The 16791-nt window shown below is 64.9% G+C and overlaps 2 protein-coding genes and 1 long non-coding RNA gene across 10 annotated transcripts; all 3 read left to right on the forward strand.

Annotated features, from left to right (window-relative positions):
- The first annotated feature begins 17 nt into the window (after positions 1-17).
- ANKRD24 (ankyrin repeat domain 24) lies at positions 18-9937 on the forward strand. 3 transcript variants are annotated; one of them, XM_037383634.1, is made up of 19 exons: positions 18-2172; positions 3292-3422; positions 3510-3598; positions 3919-3983; positions 4228-4285; positions 4365-4435; positions 4667-4773; positions 4860-5047; positions 5672-5700; positions 5849-5941; positions 6434-6538; positions 6656-6700; positions 6820-6918; positions 6992-7064; positions 7185-7306; positions 7384-8607; positions 9031-9168; positions 9263-9328; positions 9564-9936. In XM_037383634.1, the coding sequence occupies exons 1-19, from the start codon at positions 2104-2106 to the stop codon at positions 9639-9641; spliced, it is 2850 nt and encodes a 949-aa protein (XP_037239531.1). In that variant the 5' UTR covers positions 18-2103; the 3' UTR covers positions 9642-9936. The 3 variants fall into 3 exon arrangements, with proteins under 3 accessions (XP_037239531.1, XP_037239528.1, XP_037239529.1); XM_037383631.1 differs by having other exon boundaries at positions 18-691; XM_037383632.1 differs by having other exon boundaries at positions 6992-7306; positions 9564-9937.
- Positions 9938-10033: 96 nt separating this feature from the next.
- On the forward strand, positions 10034-13334 carry EBI3 (Epstein-Barr virus induced 3). 5 transcript variants are annotated; one of them, XM_037383638.1, is made up of 7 exons: positions 10034-10192; positions 10707-10767; positions 10879-11018; positions 11603-12037; positions 12225-12318; positions 12616-12779; positions 12897-13334. In XM_037383638.1, exons 3-7 carry the CDS (start codon positions 10998-11000, stop codon positions 13047-13049), a joined length of 867 nt encoding a protein of 288 aa, XP_037239535.1. In that variant the 5' UTR covers positions 10034-10192; positions 10707-10767; positions 10879-10997; the 3' UTR covers positions 13050-13334. The 5 variants fall into 5 exon arrangements, 4 of the variants coding, with proteins under 4 accessions (XP_037239535.1, XP_037239536.1, XP_037239537.1 ...); XM_037383641.1 differs by lacking the exon at positions 10034-10192 and having other exon boundaries at positions 10296-10767; positions 11603-11827; positions 11920-12037; positions 12145-12318; XM_037383639.1 differs by lacking the exon at positions 10707-10767.
- A 754-nt stretch (positions 13335-14088) lies between these two features.
- Positions 14089-15785, forward strand: LOC119147191. 2 transcript variants are annotated; one of them, XR_005103965.1, is made up of 4 exons: positions 14089-14139; positions 14644-14769; positions 15086-15213; positions 15561-15785. It is a non-coding gene; the product is annotated as an uncharacterized LOC119147191 (long non-coding RNA). The 2 variants fall into 2 exon arrangements; XR_005103964.1 differs by having other exon boundaries at positions 14102-14286.
- Positions 15786-16791: the final 1006 nt, after the last annotated feature.

Raw genomic sequence — 16791 nt, forward strand, 5'->3', positions numbered from 1 at the left:
CTCACCGCGCTGAATCCTCAGCCGGGACCCCCGGGGCGGGGGGTGACAGGACAGGGCAGGGCAGGGGGTGCTGGTAGGGCCAGGAGGTGCCAGGCCGGGGCAGGGGATCTCAGGCTGGGGCTGAGGTGCCAGGCCAGGGTAGGAAGCGCCAGGCCAGGGCGTAGGGTCCCAGGCCGGGGCAGGGGGTCCCAGGCCGGGGCAGGGGGTCCCAGGCCGGGGCAGGGGGTCCCAGCTCGTCAGGGCCCAGCCCAGCCCAGCCCTGCCCCGCACTACCCGCAGCCCCAGACACCCCAGAGGCCCACGGAGCCCGGCCTTGCTGCCCTCAGACCCCCCCACTCCCCCTCCGGGCCTGGCCCCGCCAGCCATGGCCCCTCGCCTCCCTGCCCCTGGGTGTTGGAGGGGTGCAAGCAGCCCCCTCCCCAGATGGGGTTTGTGTGTGTGTGTGTGTGTGTCCCGAGCCCCCCCCCGGCTGCCCAGCGCTGCCAGCTGTAACCGCAGCCGTAACCCAACTCCTGCGGCCCCCCCGCGCTGGGCGCTGCGGCAGCCGCCGGGGCACTGGAGCAGCAGGGCTGGGGGCGCCTGGGCCTGGAGCAGTGGGGGAGAGACCCTCGAGCACAGCCATCCCCCATCCAGGTGCCACGGGGCTGGGGCTGCCATGAAGAGCCTGAAGGCCAAGTTCAAGAAGGCTGACGTGAGTGCCATCCCCAGGGACATGGGGACGTGGGGACCTGCCCTGGGTATCTGTGGGGACCTGCCCGGGGATGGTCCAGGTTGCACAAGGACATGGGGACCTGGCCTGGGATGTCCTTGGGGACCTGCCCCAGGATGATCCAGGTTGCACAAGGACATGGGACCCTGTCCCGGGATGTCCATGGGGACCTGCCCCAGGATGTCCATGGAGACGTGTCCTGGGATGACCCAAGTTTCACAGGGACACGAGGACCTGCTCTGGCATGCTCCAAGTTTCACAGGGACGTGAGGACATGGGGGTCATCCCCAGGATGTGAGATGGCTGCTCACTGTGGGGACAGCATCCCCATGGACGTTGGCAGTGCAACCCTGGCTGGTGGGATTGAGCTCCCGGTGTACCCAAGGGTGCTCCCAGGGCCATTGTTGGGAGTGGGGCAAAGCAAAGGAATAAAGGCATCAGCAGCGAGAAGGAAGCAGGTCCCAGGTCCCCTCCCTGTCCCGCTCCTGGGGACGGCTGCCAGCTTTCCAGCTGCCACCGCCAGTAGAACCAGCATGTTGATGCTCCTCAATTATTCAGCACCAGCCTGGCACGGGGCCGCAGGCTCTCACCATCCTCCACGCAGGGCAGAGGGTGACAGTGCTGTCCCCAGGGCCCGTAGCAGCACCGGGCAGATGTGTGCACTGGGGACACATGGTTGGGGACATGTGGACACAGGTTCAAGCCCTCCATTGTGGAGTCTGCAGGCCTGCCCTGCTCAGGGTGCTCTGTGCCTCAGTTTCCCCACACTGCCCTGGACATTGCTGTGAGTGGGGAGCGGGGAGGGGCTCCGGCTGTCCTGCCACCCCCAGGGCTCTTCCAGGACAGCTGCCCAGAGACCCTTTGCATTTTGGGGTCCCATCCTTGAGGGGGGTTTGCTGAGCCCCTGAGACACAGGCAGGGGGTCCTGCCCCTCCCTTGGCCCCAGGGCTGTGGTGGGAGGTAAGTCTGTGCCCCCCAGGGCAGTGCAGGGGGTCCCATGTCCCCCTCCTCGAGGAGCTGGATCTGGCAGGAGGATGCACATCCGCTTTGTTTGGGGGTGCATTGCTGCCTCACTTTAAGCATGGGGTGGGAAAGTTGCCCCCCCGCCCAGCCCCTCCCATTTTAACTGGGACCAGCCTGGGTGCTGCTCCCTGACTGGGACCTTGGTACCTGCTCCATGGCAGGGATGCAGGGATGCCTGGAGCTCTGGATGCTGGGGAGGGAGGGAAGGAGAGAAAGAAGGAGGGACTGAGGGATGGAGGGAGGCGGATCCTGGCTCCTACTGCGGCAGGACCCGGCCCCCACCCAGGCAGCGATGCTGGACCGAGCTGGGGTTTGGGGTCCACGGCCTGGAGCCCCAGCCTGCCCTCGCCCAGGCGGGGGGCAAGGGATGCATGGCTGCCCGCCACCTCTTCCTCAACACCATGAAGCAGATCTGCCTCTGTGCTGCTGCCTCCTTCGCGGTACGTCCCTGCCCTCCATCTCCGGTCCCCTTTGGTCACGTCCTCCGGGGTAAGCCATGTCACTCCCACCCACCTGGACCCCCTCCATCTCCATCCCAGGGCTCAGCTGCCTCTTCTCCAGCCTGCTTTGTCTTTGCATGACAAGGGGCGGGGGGCGGGGGAGCAGGCACCACCCTCCCAGTTTGCCCAGTAATCCTGGGAGACTGGTTTATTCCCCACCCCTGGATGGGGTCCCTTGCCCCCCGCAGGGCTGGAGGGGCTGGCAGGGGCACCAGGTGGGCACAGTGGCACGGGTCCTGTGGCTAGCATTGGGCAGCAGGCTGGTGCAAGGCTGGATGCAAGCAGCTCCCAAAAGGTGACATCCATTTCCTGCTGCCCTGACTGCAGTGAGCTCCGGGTTGTCATCACGGGCTGTGGGGTGAACACAGGGCTTCCCATGCTGGTCCTGTCCCGCTGCAGGTCACTCCCTCGGGACGGGGATGTGCAGGACCACTGGGTCAATAAGCCCCCATCCAGCCCCAGTCCTGTGCAGTGGTGGGGACAGCATTGTGCCCTGTATATCCCAGGGAGGCTGGAGCCATCCCAGGGGACCTGCTGTCACTGCCAGCTGTGCTAGCCTTGGCTTGGTCCCTTCCTTGGTGGGGACCGAGGCAGGGCTGGGAACGGGCTCAGTGGGGAAACCTGGGCAGGGATGGGGCTCAGGCACCTCCTGGGTGCTGGCTGTGTTTAGCAGTGGGGTCACTGGGATGGCGGGGGCAAACCCTGGGGCAGGGGCAACCAGGCAGTGTCAGCTCATTCCCAGATCCTGACTGTTCACAGCCTGGCCCACCCACAGCTAAACCGGGGCAGCTCTGTAAATCTTCTGTGAGCTGCAAACTGGAGGCAGGGTGAAGGGGATCCTCATCCCAGTCACCTGTCCCAGCTAAACCCTCCATACTGGGGGCCAGACGCCACAGCACCTGGGAAGGGGGTTGGTCCAGAGATGGCCACCCCAAGGGATCGGGAAGGGAGGAAGATAGCAGGGATGGGGGTGAGGACAGGCACCCAAGCCCAGCCCAGCACCGTGCCAGTCCCTGGGGACAGCATGCCCAACACAGCCTCCTCTCGGCTTCATTGCAGAGCCAGGACTGGACCAAGAATGATGAGAAGCTTCTGCAAGCTGTGGACTACAACGATGCCGGGAGGGTGACATCTCTCCTCGTCCGTAAGGGCCTGGTCCCCACCAAGCTGGACTCGGAGGGCAAATCCGCGTGAGTGCTGACCCAGTCCCTGGCACGCTGGGGACACAGGGCTGGGGGCCAGGGATGTGAGTGAAACAGCCCCTGGTCTTGCTGCAGGTTCCACCTGGCCGCCATGCGGGGCAACGTGGACTGCCTCGAAGCCATGCTGGCTCACGGCGTGGATGCCATGACCAAGGATAGCTCGGGTGAGGGCACGGCTGCCGCACGCCCCTGGCTAACGCCATGGGCACCCAGGGCCACTGGTGCTCCCTGGTTGTCCCCACTCTGCTGGTAGGTGTTGAGGCTGAGGGGACAGAGGTGACGGCCACCCCTGCAGGGGCTATAAATTGTCTCAGCTTCCTACGGGGACTCAAGCACTGACCGATGGTGCTCCTGGGGATGTCCCCTTCTGTTTAGCCCCAGTCCAGCAGATCCTCTTGTGTGCCCATCTGCCCAGCTGTCACCCAACAGGTGGCCTCTGTCACAAGCCCATTTCTCTGACCTGCCTGTCTGTCCCGCTCCCCAGGTTACACTGCCCTGCATCTGGCGTCCAAGCATGGCCACCCACAGTGCGTCAGCAAGCTGCTGCAGGTACCGGGGCTGGGAGCATGGTGCTGTGAGGGAGGGCGAGTGCTGTGCCAGCCGGGTGTCCTCTCTGTCCTTGAACTCCCTTTCAGTGGTGGTGGTTGGCATGGTGGTTCCTGGCTCTGCCCGGCACTGTGTGGTGCTGCCTGGCACCTGCTCGGCCCTCCAATAATACCAAGGAGACACGTCCACTTGAGCAGTCTGTCTGTCTTGTCCCTTACCTTCCTGTAACCCAGGTTCTCTCCCTCAGGCCTCCTGCCCTGTGGACGTAGCTGATGGCAGTGGCCGAACAGCACTGCACCATGCAGGTGAGTAGGGACAGCGCCAGCCCTGTCCTGCTCGTGTCCCCATGGGAGGCAGAGCGCTCAGCTTCTGTCCTTCTCCCAGCGGTCAGTGGCTGCATCTCGTGCTCAGAGATCCTCTGCGATTTCAAGGCTCCCTTGAACATCAAGGACAAGGTGAGATCCCTCTGCTCCTTGCCCTGCTGTGCCGTGCAGAGCAGCAGGGGGCTGGGCTGGGGCTGCCTTTGGGACGCAGCAGCTTCTGTGGTGGAAGGCAGCAGCTGGCAGTTCCTGGGGTGAAATGGCATGGAGTGGGATGTGGAAATTGGGGAGGTAAGGGGAGCGGGGTGCCCCACAGCGGGATCTGAACCTTGTCTGCACACCCTCACCCAACCTGCTTCTGCCCAGGATGGCTCCACACCGCTGATCCTTGCTGCCAAGATGAGCCACTCGGAGCTGTGCCGGTACCTGCTGCACCGCGGCGCAGCTGTCAACAGCCAGGACCTGCAGGGGAGGTGAGTCTGCACTGGTGGGGACTGGAGGTGGACAGGGAGATGGAGGGAATGGGCACCCTCACCTCTGGTCTCATCACTCTGCTCAGGACAGCCTTGATGCTGGCCTGCGAGAATGGCAGTGTGGAGACAGTGGAGGTGCTCGTCAACGCTGGCGCCCGGGTGGCCGTGGTGGACTCCACAGGTCACGATGCCACACACTACAGCCTGGCTACGGGCAACGCTCTCATCCAGCACTTCCTGCAAGAGGCTGCTCAGCGCAGGTCCTGGGCCAGCGGTAAGGCAGCTGTGCCGCCCTGGTGCTTCTTGTCTGCAGGGGATGGACCCACGGGGGCGTTTTCACCCTTTCGGGTGCTTTGGGGCAGGGCTGTCTGACCCACGGCTGGAAGAGGCTGAGCGGGGCTGGGGGCACATGTCCCCTTTTGCCGTGTGGTGGGGGTGCCTTTGCCCATGCTGTCACCAGCTGAGGGCTGGGAGGTGGTGCTGAGCCTGGGTTGCCTTAGTGTCTGCACATGCTTGCACACACACATTCACATGTGTTTGCAGGCATGGGGGTGTAATTGTGCATGTGTATCAGCCAGTGTGTATGTATGTGTGTCTGCATGTGCATGTCTGTATGCATGGATCTTCCTGTGTCTGCACATGTGTATGCATCCCTGAAATTACACATCCATGTATATCCTCGTATTTGTCTGCATGTGTGCCCCTTGTACACACACGTGCTCTCCTCTACACGTGCTCTCCTCTGCACGCGCTTGTGTGTTCCCCCTGAGCGCTCATCCCTGCATGAGCACATTTAGAAGTGCCCCTGCACCTGTGCAGGCTCTGCCTGCTGTGCCCACTCCTATGATCCCTTAAACCTCCCCAATTTCTTTCTCTTTCCTTCCGCTCTGCCCCACAGAAGAGGAGTCAGCTGAGCAGACATCCCAGGTAAGGGCCTGCCTGGCTGCCCACCCCTCATCAGGGCTGGCCTGGCCCCAGCCGCTGGGTGGGGGTCCCCAGGAGCCCTGGGGCTCTGCAGGGTGACAATGTGTCAGGAAGGAGGGAGGCCACTTTATCTGCCCTGGTGTCTCTGCAGACGTCTTCACCTAGCCAGTCATCCATCAGGGAGAAGAACAGCACCCCAAGGAAGAGGAAAGCCCCTCTGCCTCCCCTGGGCATCCCCGGGCAGGTGAGAGGGCGGTCCCCCTTAGCTCCATGCCCACAGCCAGCTTGGCAGGAGCAGGGTAGCCAAGCTCAGGCAAACTCCAGCTTCACCCGCTCCTGCAGCAGAGGTGGTGCTCACAGGCTGACCTGAGCTGCTACGGGGGCTTCATCCCCACTCCTGGGGTGCATGCAGCACCCCAGGCCCCGAGCCCCTACTGTCAGCAAGGGCAGGGGCTCTCAGCCCCTTTCAATCCACCCTGCAGGCCCCAAGCACCCCTCTCCTGGGGGGCTGTGTGGCGCCGGGGGGTCTGTGCCCTGCCAGAGCCTTTCCTTCTCTCTCTCTGGTGTGAAAAAGTGCCGTGCACACCCCTGGAGTGTGGCTTGCCCATGGGGGCAGTGCTGCCTGGCTGGGCTCAGCCTGCCACAGACCCCTGGTGAGGACGGGCAGGAGGGGGCCGACAGCGGGGAGGGCACTGGCGGTGCCTGGCACCAAGGCTTGGGAGCCGCTTCCCTGCAGGAGGACCGGGATGCCTATGAGGAGATTGTGCGGCTGCGGCAGGAGCGGGCACAGTTCTTGCAGAAGATCCGGGGCTTGGAGCAGCAGGAGAAGCAGAGACGGGAGGTACCGGCCAGCTGCAGCGTCATGGGGGAGATGCCACCATGTCCCTAGGGAGCGGAGGGGATGGGAAGGATGAGGACAGGATTTATTCCTCCCTGTTTTCTCTCTGTGTCCTGCTAGCAGGCAGAGCTGGACGAGGGCTCCCTGCGCTCCATGGAGAAGCAGGTGAGGCCAGTGAAGAGGTCGTGGGTGGGCTCAGCTCTCTGAGGGGTCCTGGTGCTGGGGATGCCATCGGGACTCTGGTGGGAGCTAAGGGGACCCTGTGCTTGTGTCCTGCCCCACAGATCCAGCAGCTGGAGGAGCGGCTGGCGGTGCGGGATAGAGAGAAGGAGCGGCTGGGCAAGGAGGTGGAGGCTCTGCAGAGCCGCTTGTCCTCACTGGAGGTGGGTGCGGGTAGCAGCTGGCAGCAACAGGGGCTGGGGCGTGTGGGGGCTGACCACTAATCTGCCCCCCTAGAACGAGAGGGAGAACACGAGCTATGACATCGAGACACTGCAGGACGAGGAGGGAGACCCGCTTGAGTTCCCAGGTTGGGCCCTGCTGGCCTCCCGAGGCCGCCGTGGGGCTGGCAGCCCGTGGGGAGGTGGCACCCTGCAGCAGGGAGCAGGGGTTTGGGTGGGCGCAGCACCAACAGCCCTGTGCCCCGCAGGGGCAGAACTGCTGCTCTCCAAGAAGACGCTGAGCCCCTCGGCCGAGGAGCTGCTGGCCACGCTGCAGGGGCAGGTGCAGTCCCTCACCATGCAGAACAAGGAGCTGAGGGAGAAAATACAGGCAAGTCCCTGTCTGTCCGTCTGTCCCTCCCTGCCTCCGTCCCCTGGCACCTGCTGGCATCGCTGTGTCCTCAGCAGGTGCTGGAGAACTACGAGCGAGATGAGAGCAGCCCGTCCACCCTGGGGGACGTTGTGCCCGCCAGCCTCTACAAAGCCCTCCAACGTGAGCTGGAGCAGTTGCGGGCGCAGCGCTTGGAGGTGCCGCAGGGCACGGACACGAGGGAGGACACAGCCGGTGGGCAGCCAGCGGCGTGGAGCGGTGCCTCGGAGCATGTCATGGAGGGGAGCGCGGTGCAGAGGCTCGCCAAGGAGCCGGCCTGGAGCAGGGACGAGAGCAAGGCGGCGCCGGGTGAGCTGCGGGCACACACCGAGGCCTCCTCCGCGGCTGAGCAGGAGGTCGGCACTGAGCTGGCGGAGACCCGGGCAGCCCTGCTGCAGGCGCAGGAGGCGCTGGAGGAGCGGGAGCAGCGGGTGAAGGAGCTGCAGACCCATTTGGAAGCCAGCGTGGAGTCTGTGGAGGCAACGGCCTCCCTGGAGGAGGCAGCGAGGGAGAGGGAGGCCTTGCTGGAGCGCTGCGGCCGGGCGGAGGCAGAGGCGGAGGCCCTGCGGCGGGAGCTGGAGGCCAAGGCGCGGGACTGGCGAGCAGCAGGTGGCCCCATGCCCGAGCCGGGGGTGCTGGAGCGACGGGTGGCCGATCTGGTGCGGCAGCACGAGGAGGTGACAGCCCAGCTGGGGCAGCTGCGGGAGACGCTGGGCCGCAGGGAGGCTGAGCTGGGCGTGCTGCGGGAGCAGCTGGCCGCCCGGCCGGTGGGCCGGCAGGAGCACGAGGAAGCCCTGGCACGGCTGCGGCAGGCGCAGTCGGAGGGCTGGGTGCCGCGGGACGAGCACGCCCGGGCCACAGCGGCGCTGGAGGAGCAGGCGCGGGCGCTGCGGGAGCGGGCGGCCCAGCTGGAGGCGGCGGCGGAGGCCAAGGGGCGCAGGGCTGCGCGGCTGGAGGCTGAGCTGGCGGCGGCGGTGCCGCGGGGCGAGCACGAGGCCGCGCAGGCGGGGCTGCAGGCCGAGGCGGCGGCGCTGGCCCAGAAGCTGGGCGAGCTGTCGCGGCGGCACGAGAAGACGTGCGAGGAGGTGTTCCGCGTGCAGCGGCAGGCGCTCTTCATGAAGAGCGAGCGGCAGGCAGCGGAGGATCGCCTGGCCGCTGTGCAGAAGCAGCTGGCGGAGGCGCAGGACGAGGCGCGGCGGCTGCGGGAGCTCCACAGCCAAGCTGAGGACTCGGCCCGGCTGGTCAAGGACAGGGACAGAAAGGTGGGGGACAGGGAGGGGGTGCTGGCGGTTGGCGAGGGGCTCCTGGGAGGGGAAACGGCGGCCTGGGTGCTGCTCGGGTGAGCTGAGCTGGCCGGGTCGCAGGGGAGACAGACTTGCAAGCTACATGCGTGTATGCAGAAGGGTGGAGACACGTATGTGCACACATGCTTATATGTGCATACATGTACATGCACCTGCACTTCAATGCACGCTTGTACACGTAAGTGCACACGCGGACACATGCGCACGCGCCCCTGCGTGCGGACATGCCGCTCTCCTGGCTGTTCCCTTTTTTCCTCCCCAGACTGAGACTGAAAGTGGGGGCAGGAGGAGTGGGGGGAGGAAGCCCCGGCTCTGCCCTTGCCCGGGGACCCCCGTGGAGCCGGGGCTCAGGGGTCCCGGTAACCTCCGCGCTCCGTGCAGATCACTGAGCTCTCTAAGGAGGTCTTCAGGCTGAAGGAAGCCCTGAATGCCCTCCCTGAGGCCCGGGGACCACCGCAGCCGCCCCTCAACACTGCTCTGCTCCAGGACAGGATCCGTGCGCTGGAGGAGAAGCTGGTGGTGGGTACTGGGGGGTCTCATGGCCATCACCTGGTGGGTTCTGGGCTTCCGCAAGCCCCCAGCCTCACACTTAAACCCACTCGCTCTCTTGCAGGAGACAGAAAAGCGACACAGCAAGGTGGTGAAGCTCTACCGGAGCCACCTGCTCTATGCAGTGCAGGTGAGATGGGGACATGGCTGTAGGGGAACTGGGACACTGGTGTGGGGGAGCGGGGCACCAGCCAGCCACGTGTCAGTGCCCACGTGCATGCGGGAGGCAGCAAGGGGCTGGATCCAGGTGCCAACCCAGGGGCATGTGGGCCATGCGCCACAGACACTCCCTGACGTCCCCCCTCTGACGTCCCCTCTCTGACGTCCCCCCTCTGACGTCCCCCCCAATGTCCCCTCCACCCCAGGGCCACATGGATGAGGATGTGCAGAAACTTCTGTGCCAGATCCTGAGGATGCAGCAGCTGCAGGAGCAGGGCAGATGAGTCCCCGCCAGCACGGTAGTGCCGCAGGGGTTGGTGGCACAGCCAGTGACACGGCTGGGGGGACAGACACATGATAGCACCCCTGTGCCCCTTTACTTCTCTGGGCAGCACCCTGTCACTGGCACATGCACCCCCACCCGCCCCCAGCTGCCCCACACATCCCAGCACAGCAGCAATAAAGTATTTATACTCACACCAACGGGACGGCTCATCTCTGGGGGAGATGAGGGTGGGCACAGGGTGCTGGGGAGGGTGGCGGAGCTGGGGACAGTAGGGGATCGGTGCCATCATCTCCTTCAGCCCTGATGTCCCCAAGTGGGAGTGGGTGACCATGAAGGAAGCGGGGGGGTGGTGTGGGAAGGGTTGGAACTGCTTTCCTGCGGCCCCATGGCCCCATGCACAGGGGATCCCTGTGGAGCCACGCTGGGCGGTGGGTCCCCACTGGGGACGGTGTTTCCTGCGTGAGGAAGTGGGCTGAGGCCGGCCGGGGCTGCAGCTTCCCGCACCGGCAGTGACAGAGCCTCTGGTCCCAGATGCCTGGCCCTGATGTGGTGAGCGTGACGGGGGACAGGGCTCCCCGTGGGGCTGGGGGCAGGGGGGGTGTCAGGGGCTAGGGATGACCCCACAGCACCTGGCTGGGGGGCAGTGGAGGGAACCTTTTGTCCATGATAGGGGGAAAGTGAGGCTTGTCCCCCCATGGGCTCAGCCAGCCCATAGCCAAGGTGGGCGATGCCAAGAGCAGGATCCGTCCCTGTGGTGCTGGGCTTGTTCACAGTGGGGACCTCAGCTCAGCCCCCAGGCTGGGTTTTGGGAGCCTCTGTGAGGGACAGTCCCTCCCCAGATGCCCTGGGTGGTGGGGGCCATCCGAGTGTGCTGGCCCCTTCCCTGCTCGAGGCCCAGCACGACCCAAAGCCCCGATTCCTGGCATGGGGCCACGAGGGTGGCTGCGGGTCCCCCATGGGGAGCCCCGGTCACACGGGGTGCGTTCGATCCTGCCTCTGCCCCCTCCTCCTTCCTGGCAGCAGGATTTGGCCACTGCGGTGAGAACCCATCCCCTGTCCCCAGGTTGTGCGGCAAGGCCAGAAGGGAAACTGAGGCACAGCACTGTGGGGTGGCCTGGAGACAGGTTTGAACCCCTGGCTTTATGGCAATGTCCCTGAATCACCTGGGGACCTGTGGCCATGGTGTCCCTGCTGTCCTCTGCCCTGGGGTTTGACCGTCCTGCCTGTCCCCACAGGTCCCTGGAACTGGGCAGCTCTGCTGTGTCTCCGGACATGAAGTGGCTTTGGGTGGTGGCTTTTGTGGCACCCACCTGCACCGTTCCCTACAACGGCACGGCAGGCAGCCCTGGGGACAATGGGGACAATGGGGACAGAGGTATGGGGGCATGCGGGACTGGGGACAGAGGGACTGGGGCAGCTGGGATGGAGGTACAGGGGGACCTGGGGGGATGGGTGGGCTGGGGACAGAGGTATGGGGCCATGGGGGACAGGTGGTAGAGGGACCGTGGGTCTGGAATGGTGCGATCTGGGGTGATTTGAGACAGAAGGGCTGGGCAGACTGGGCTTACTGGGGATGGAGATAGAGTGAGCAGGGATGGAGGTGTAGGGGAAAAGAGACTGGGGACACTGAGGGGACTGAGGACAGAATTACAGGGCATCTAAGGGTAGACGTATAGGGACACTGGAGGGAGGGGACATGGGGGGACTGGTGATGGAGGAATAGGGACAATGGGGGTCTGGGGACATCAGGGGACCAAGGTCAGAGGCAGGGGGGCTGGGGGCATTGGGGAGGGAGGGGCACTGGGGTGCTGGGAACAGAGCTGGGGGGCCCAGACCTTTCCTGACCCAGCGTCACCCCCTGCCATGACATGTCCCCTTGACCCCTCTGCCAGGGCCCGCAGTGGGGCACTGGGGGGGTGTGCTGGGGGTGCAGCCCATGCCCACTGCCACGTCCCCCAGGCCGCTGCGCCCTGCAGCATGGCACCCTGGGCACCCTGGTGCTGCTGCGGTGCCCGGCTGCAGCAGGGGGGCCGGCTGAGTGGCGCTGGGGCAGGACTGTCCTGGGAACGTATCCTGCACCGGGGCTGGCCCTCCCCAATGCCAGCCTGGCCCACGAGGGCCACTACAGCTGCCACCACCCTGGCACCGGCGAGACCTGGGCCACTGTCTGCCTGCAGCTGGGCTGTGAGTGATCCTGGCCCCACCGTGGCCCCTGCTGCTGGCTGGGGGTCCCCTGGGGGGACCAGCAGTGGGGTGATGGCTGTCCCCTGCCCCAGATCCCCCTGCACTGCCTGCCGTCGAGTGCTGGGCCATCAGCTACCCGCAGGCAGTGAACTGCTCCTGGGTCCTGGCCCCCGAGCCACTGCTGGAAACCCACTTTGTGGCCACGTACAGGTCAGTGTGAGGCCCTGGGGTCCTGGTCAAGGCCCTCCATGATGGCGTTGCAGTGGGGCTGCAGGCAGGGCAGCCCCCCTCGCAGCAGCTCCCCCTATGCCCCCCAGGCATGGTGTGGGGGGGGGCCACAGAGATGGGCGAGTGCGTCCGCACGGGGCCACAGAGCTGCTCCTTCGGGGACTTGCAGATGTTCTCCCTCACCCCCTACGTGGTGAATGTGACAGCCATGAACCCCCTGGGCTCTGCCTCCAGACTCCTGCCCTTCCTCCTGGAGAACATCAGTGAGTGATGCTGGGAGGGGCCGGGATGCCCAGGTCCCCGCAGACCCCTGCACTCACCGCTCCCCAGCAGCGAGCCGGAGGCTGAGCCAGCCCTGGGGCTTCCTTTGGGCCTTTCCCCTCCGGCTCCCTCCCCTGCCTGGGATGCGGAAACATCAGTGCGGTGTGCTGGGTCTCAGGCCACCTCTGCAGCCTGGATTTCCTATGGGGCTGGTGGACACAGTGTCACTGTCTCCAGCGGTCCCGTGCCATGTCTCCCAGCCAGCACCTCACACCTTCGTTGTCTCCCTGCTTCGTTAGTAAAGCCAGACCCCCCCGAGGACCTGCGGGTCTCACCCATCCCCGGGGAGACCAAGAAGCTGCTGGTGGAGTGGAGCCCGCCAGGGTCTTGGCCCTTCCCACAGTACTTCCCACTGAAGTATCGCATCCGCTATGCCCAGGAGGGTGGCTCTGTCACCAAAACGGTACTGCCCGCACCCCCACCCTCCCACACGGGGTAAACTGAGGCACAGCTGCGGGGTGCGCCCCCGAGCAAGGCTGTGTCCTGGCCCCCCAGCACATGGCTGCCCCTTTACCCCTAGATCGGGCCATACGAGCAGACATCATACACCCTGACAGGAGTGCCACCCAGGACGCTCCACCACATCCAGGTGGCTGCCAAGGACTTCACAGACTCTGGGGAGTTCAGCGCCTGGAGCCTGCCAGCCTCGGGGATGCCCTGGGTAGAGCCATGACAGGCAGAGCAGGGCCAGCGTCCCCTTCCCTGTCACCCAAACTGGGAACAAGAAAACTCCTGAACAGCAGTGTAGCATTAAGAAGCAGGCATTCCTTTACTGTAGTGCTGGATGCACGGGGCATCCCATCAGTTCTGGTGGCACCCCCAACCTCCCTCTCTCCCTTGTCCCACCGACGGACGCCACATGCCCTGGCCACTCTGTGTCCCCATGCCCCCAGCAGTGTGGTACCACCAGTACTGGAGGGACCCACCAGAAAAAGGTAATAAACCAGCTTGAGGCTCAGATCTCGTCCTGCTTTTGTGATGTTCTCCACGGAGCAGTGGAGCTGCCCCGGGACGGTCCCACTGCTGCCTGTGAGGCCAGACGGGGCCAGGCCAGCCCTGGGCACGGGCACAGGGACGGGCACTGGCTCTGACAAAGCCCCCAGCACCTCAGCTGGTCCATGTCCATATCCAAGTTGTACCAGGGGAGGTTTAGATGGGATATCAGGAAAAGTTTCTTCACGGCCCAGGGCGGTGGTGGCGTCACCATCCCTGGGGGTGTTTAAAAATAAGCAGATGCAGCGTTTGGAGATGTGGTTTAGTGGTGGCCTTGGCAGTGCTGGGTTAACAGCTGGCCTCAAGGATCTTAAAGGTCTTTTCCAGCCCAAATGATCTCTTGATTCTATGACCGGTCCCTGAGGAGGCTCCAGAGCAGGGGGCGGTTTGCCCCCCACAAGGCCTTGGCTGGTCTCTGTAGCCTCAGCTGGTCCCTGTGACCCTGCCATGGCCCAGCCTGCCCCCCCCCCCCAGGCCTGCGTGGTTCCCGTGGCCGCTCTCCAGGGTTCCAGGGCGACCCCAGGGGGTTCCAAGCAGGGCCCGGCCCTCGCCCCGGAACCACCTGTCACCACGGGCGGGCCCTCGACGGCGGCACGGCTCCCTGACGGACGGCAGAGACAGCCAGTGAGAGGCGAGGATCCGCCGGGCCGCGGCCCGTCTTACCAATGAGCGGCGCAGGAGGGCGGGGCTGCCTGCCGGAAGTGGCGGGTCGCGGCTGAGGGGGCTGTGCCGCCATGTCGGAGCGGGAGGTGTTGGGTGTGATGACCAGGGTACTCTGGTCGCTGCGGGGCGGGTACGGAGGGCGGGGGTCCCGCGGGGTCCCAGATCACCGTGGAGGGGACCCTAGGCTGGGGGAGTCTTCAGCGCTTCCCAGGTTGGAGGCGTACCCGGTGGCTCTGGGGGGTCCCCAGGCTGAGGTGGGCCTTGAGGGGGAGTCCGAGGGCGGGAGGGTGGTTGAGGGGTGTGGGGAGCCTCAGGCCGATCGTGGGCTGCGGGGTGCCTGGCAGGGGCTGCCTGGGCAAGCAGGTTAGGTCTTGAAAGTGATGCGAGGGCTGGGGGGGGCTCGGGCTAAGGGCAGGAGGCAGGCAGAGGCCGCTGCCTGGGCCAGACAGGCAGTGCCCGCAGCGTGCTGGGCCCCTGGAAGCGTACCGGGCTGGCTGGGGTACTGGGCTGGCTGGGGCACGCTGGCTCCTGCTGGGTGGAACTGCTGCCTCAGGCTGGAAAGGCAAGCGGGAGCCTCACTGACACGCTTCACACTCCTCTGGTACATACAGGTCCCTGCCCCATCCCTGCAGAAACACTCTCTACCAGACTTCGGCCCTGCTAAGCCACAAACTGAAACTCCTCAAGCACCAGCAGTTCGTGGTGCAGGTGATGGCCCTGGCCCTGTTCAGCCTGCGGTAAGAGGAGCTGTGCTGGTCAGAAAGAAGTGGCTGTAGGGGAGGAGAGGTTGCTTGGGAATCATTTAGTCTCCGTATGCTGCAGGGGAGCTGCTGCCGGCAGCCATTAGAGGTCACACAGACCAGAAGAAAAAGGGTGAGGGAGGGGGAGGTGATGCTGTGGGTGATTTTGGGTTTGTTTGAAGAGTAGGTACTGAATCTCCAAAGGAGAGAAGAACCATTGCTCAGAACCTGGGCTCACACGGCCCAAAAATCACTTGGACTTTTATTGGTCTGTTTGTTCTTTTCTTTTGATGTGTTACGGACTTCTTTCTAGGTGCAAGATGCGTGGTGAATACACCTCTAGGCATAAGAAATGGCCGTAAGGAGACTGCTTGGAACGAGACATACTTGGGACCTCCCATCTTCTGCCTTCGGTGGCGCCTGGCAGAGGTCACTTTCAAGGTGAAGTATTTGCTGTTTTGCAGGGAGCTGCAGGATCTCTGCTGAGCACTGGGATCTGTCAGTACCTAGTGGGAAGGGGGTGTCCTAGCAAAGCCTGAGCCTGGGGGGTTTGGTGTCTCGTCCCTTTTTGTAGCAATTCATGGTGCTAAAAGGTGTCTCACCCACCCATGGGCAGGGAGCAGCAGCAGCAGCAGCAGCTGGAGGAGAATGAAGGGGCGTGGGTGTGGGTCTGCCCTGGGATGTGGGTGAAATTGGGAGATGTCCACCTGGAGCTACAGAAGTGGCGGTGGGATGGCCAGAGCTGAATTTCGCAATACAATGACATTGCTGTCATGCATTTTCCATAGTTCTCGACGACATCTTGTAAGCAGAGAAATTCCTGGAGGAAAAGGAGAAGATGATGCAGAAGGAGAGGGAAAAGGAGGAAACAATCCCTGGCAAAACATCCCCAGGGCGCTGTGGAGGGCAGCAGGGCCCTGCCCGCTCCCCTTCAAACCAGGGAGCACTGGAGGGCACAGTGGCTTTGCCTGGACCTGAGCTGAGCCTGGCCCCAGCCCCGGGGGTCTGTGGGGCAGCAGGACACTTGCAGACCCCAGCCCTGGGGGTCTGTGGGGCAGCAGGACACTTGCAGACCCCAGCCCTGGGGGTTTCTGAAGGCAGCAGGACACTTGCAGACCCCAGCCCCGGGGGTCTGTGGAGGCAGCAGGACACTTGCAGACCCCAGCCCCGGGGGTCTGTGGGGCAGCAGGACACTTGCAGACCCCAGCCCCGGGGGTCTGTGGGGCAGCAGGACACTTGCAGACCCCAGCCCCGGGGGTCTGTGGAGGCAGCAGGACACTTGCAGACCCCAGCCCCGGGGGTCTGTGGGGCAGCAGGACACTTGCAGACCCCAGCGCCGGGGTCTGTGGGGCAGCAGGACACTTGCAGACCCCAGCCCCGGGGGTCCTTACAGGTGGCCGCCGCCAGGCGGCGCTGCTCGCACATGCGCATGGCCAGGCTCGTGCTGCCGCCGCTTCCCGCCGCTCGCACGCGGGCTGGCAGCCGGCGCTCCGCGCCCTCCGGCGGGGTGGGGCTGGCGCGCGGGCGGGAGGGGGCGCGCATGCGCAGAGCGGGGCCCTGTGCGCGGGCGGCGGCCGCACTGCGCTGAGCTGCGCGGGCCCGCGTAGTCTTTGCCATAACCCCCTCTGGACGGCTCTCGTCCTCTCAGATTCCCTCCCGAGGCCTTCCGTTTTTTCTATGAGCCTTTTCCTCTCTGCCCCCCTCAGGACCTTCCTCCTTGCCTCACAGGGCCTGTCGAGTGCCTCCTTGGTGCCCCACAGCCATCTTTTAACCCTTTAGAGCCCTCTTGTTCCCTCAGAGCCCCTCCCAAGTCTTCCATTTTGTCCCTGGGTGCAGTTTTGGTGCCCTGTGTTCCCTCGGCTGACCGCTCCGTCTCTTGCCCGGTGGTGGGCTCAGACCCCACCCTGAGCTCCGAGCTCCCCCAGCCAGGGCAGGTGAGGGCTTTGGTCCTGCCCACTGCTGCGTGGGAGGCCCTGGCTGGGCTCTGTGTGCGACCTGGGCTCTGGTGAGGCTGTGGGA

This window comes from Falco rusticolus, chromosome 4, assembly GCF_015220075.1.
Source record: "Falco rusticolus isolate bFalRus1 chromosome 4, bFalRus1.pri, whole genome shotgun sequence".
Lineage (NCBI taxonomy): Eukaryota > Metazoa > Chordata > Aves > Falconiformes > Falconidae > Falco > Falco rusticolus.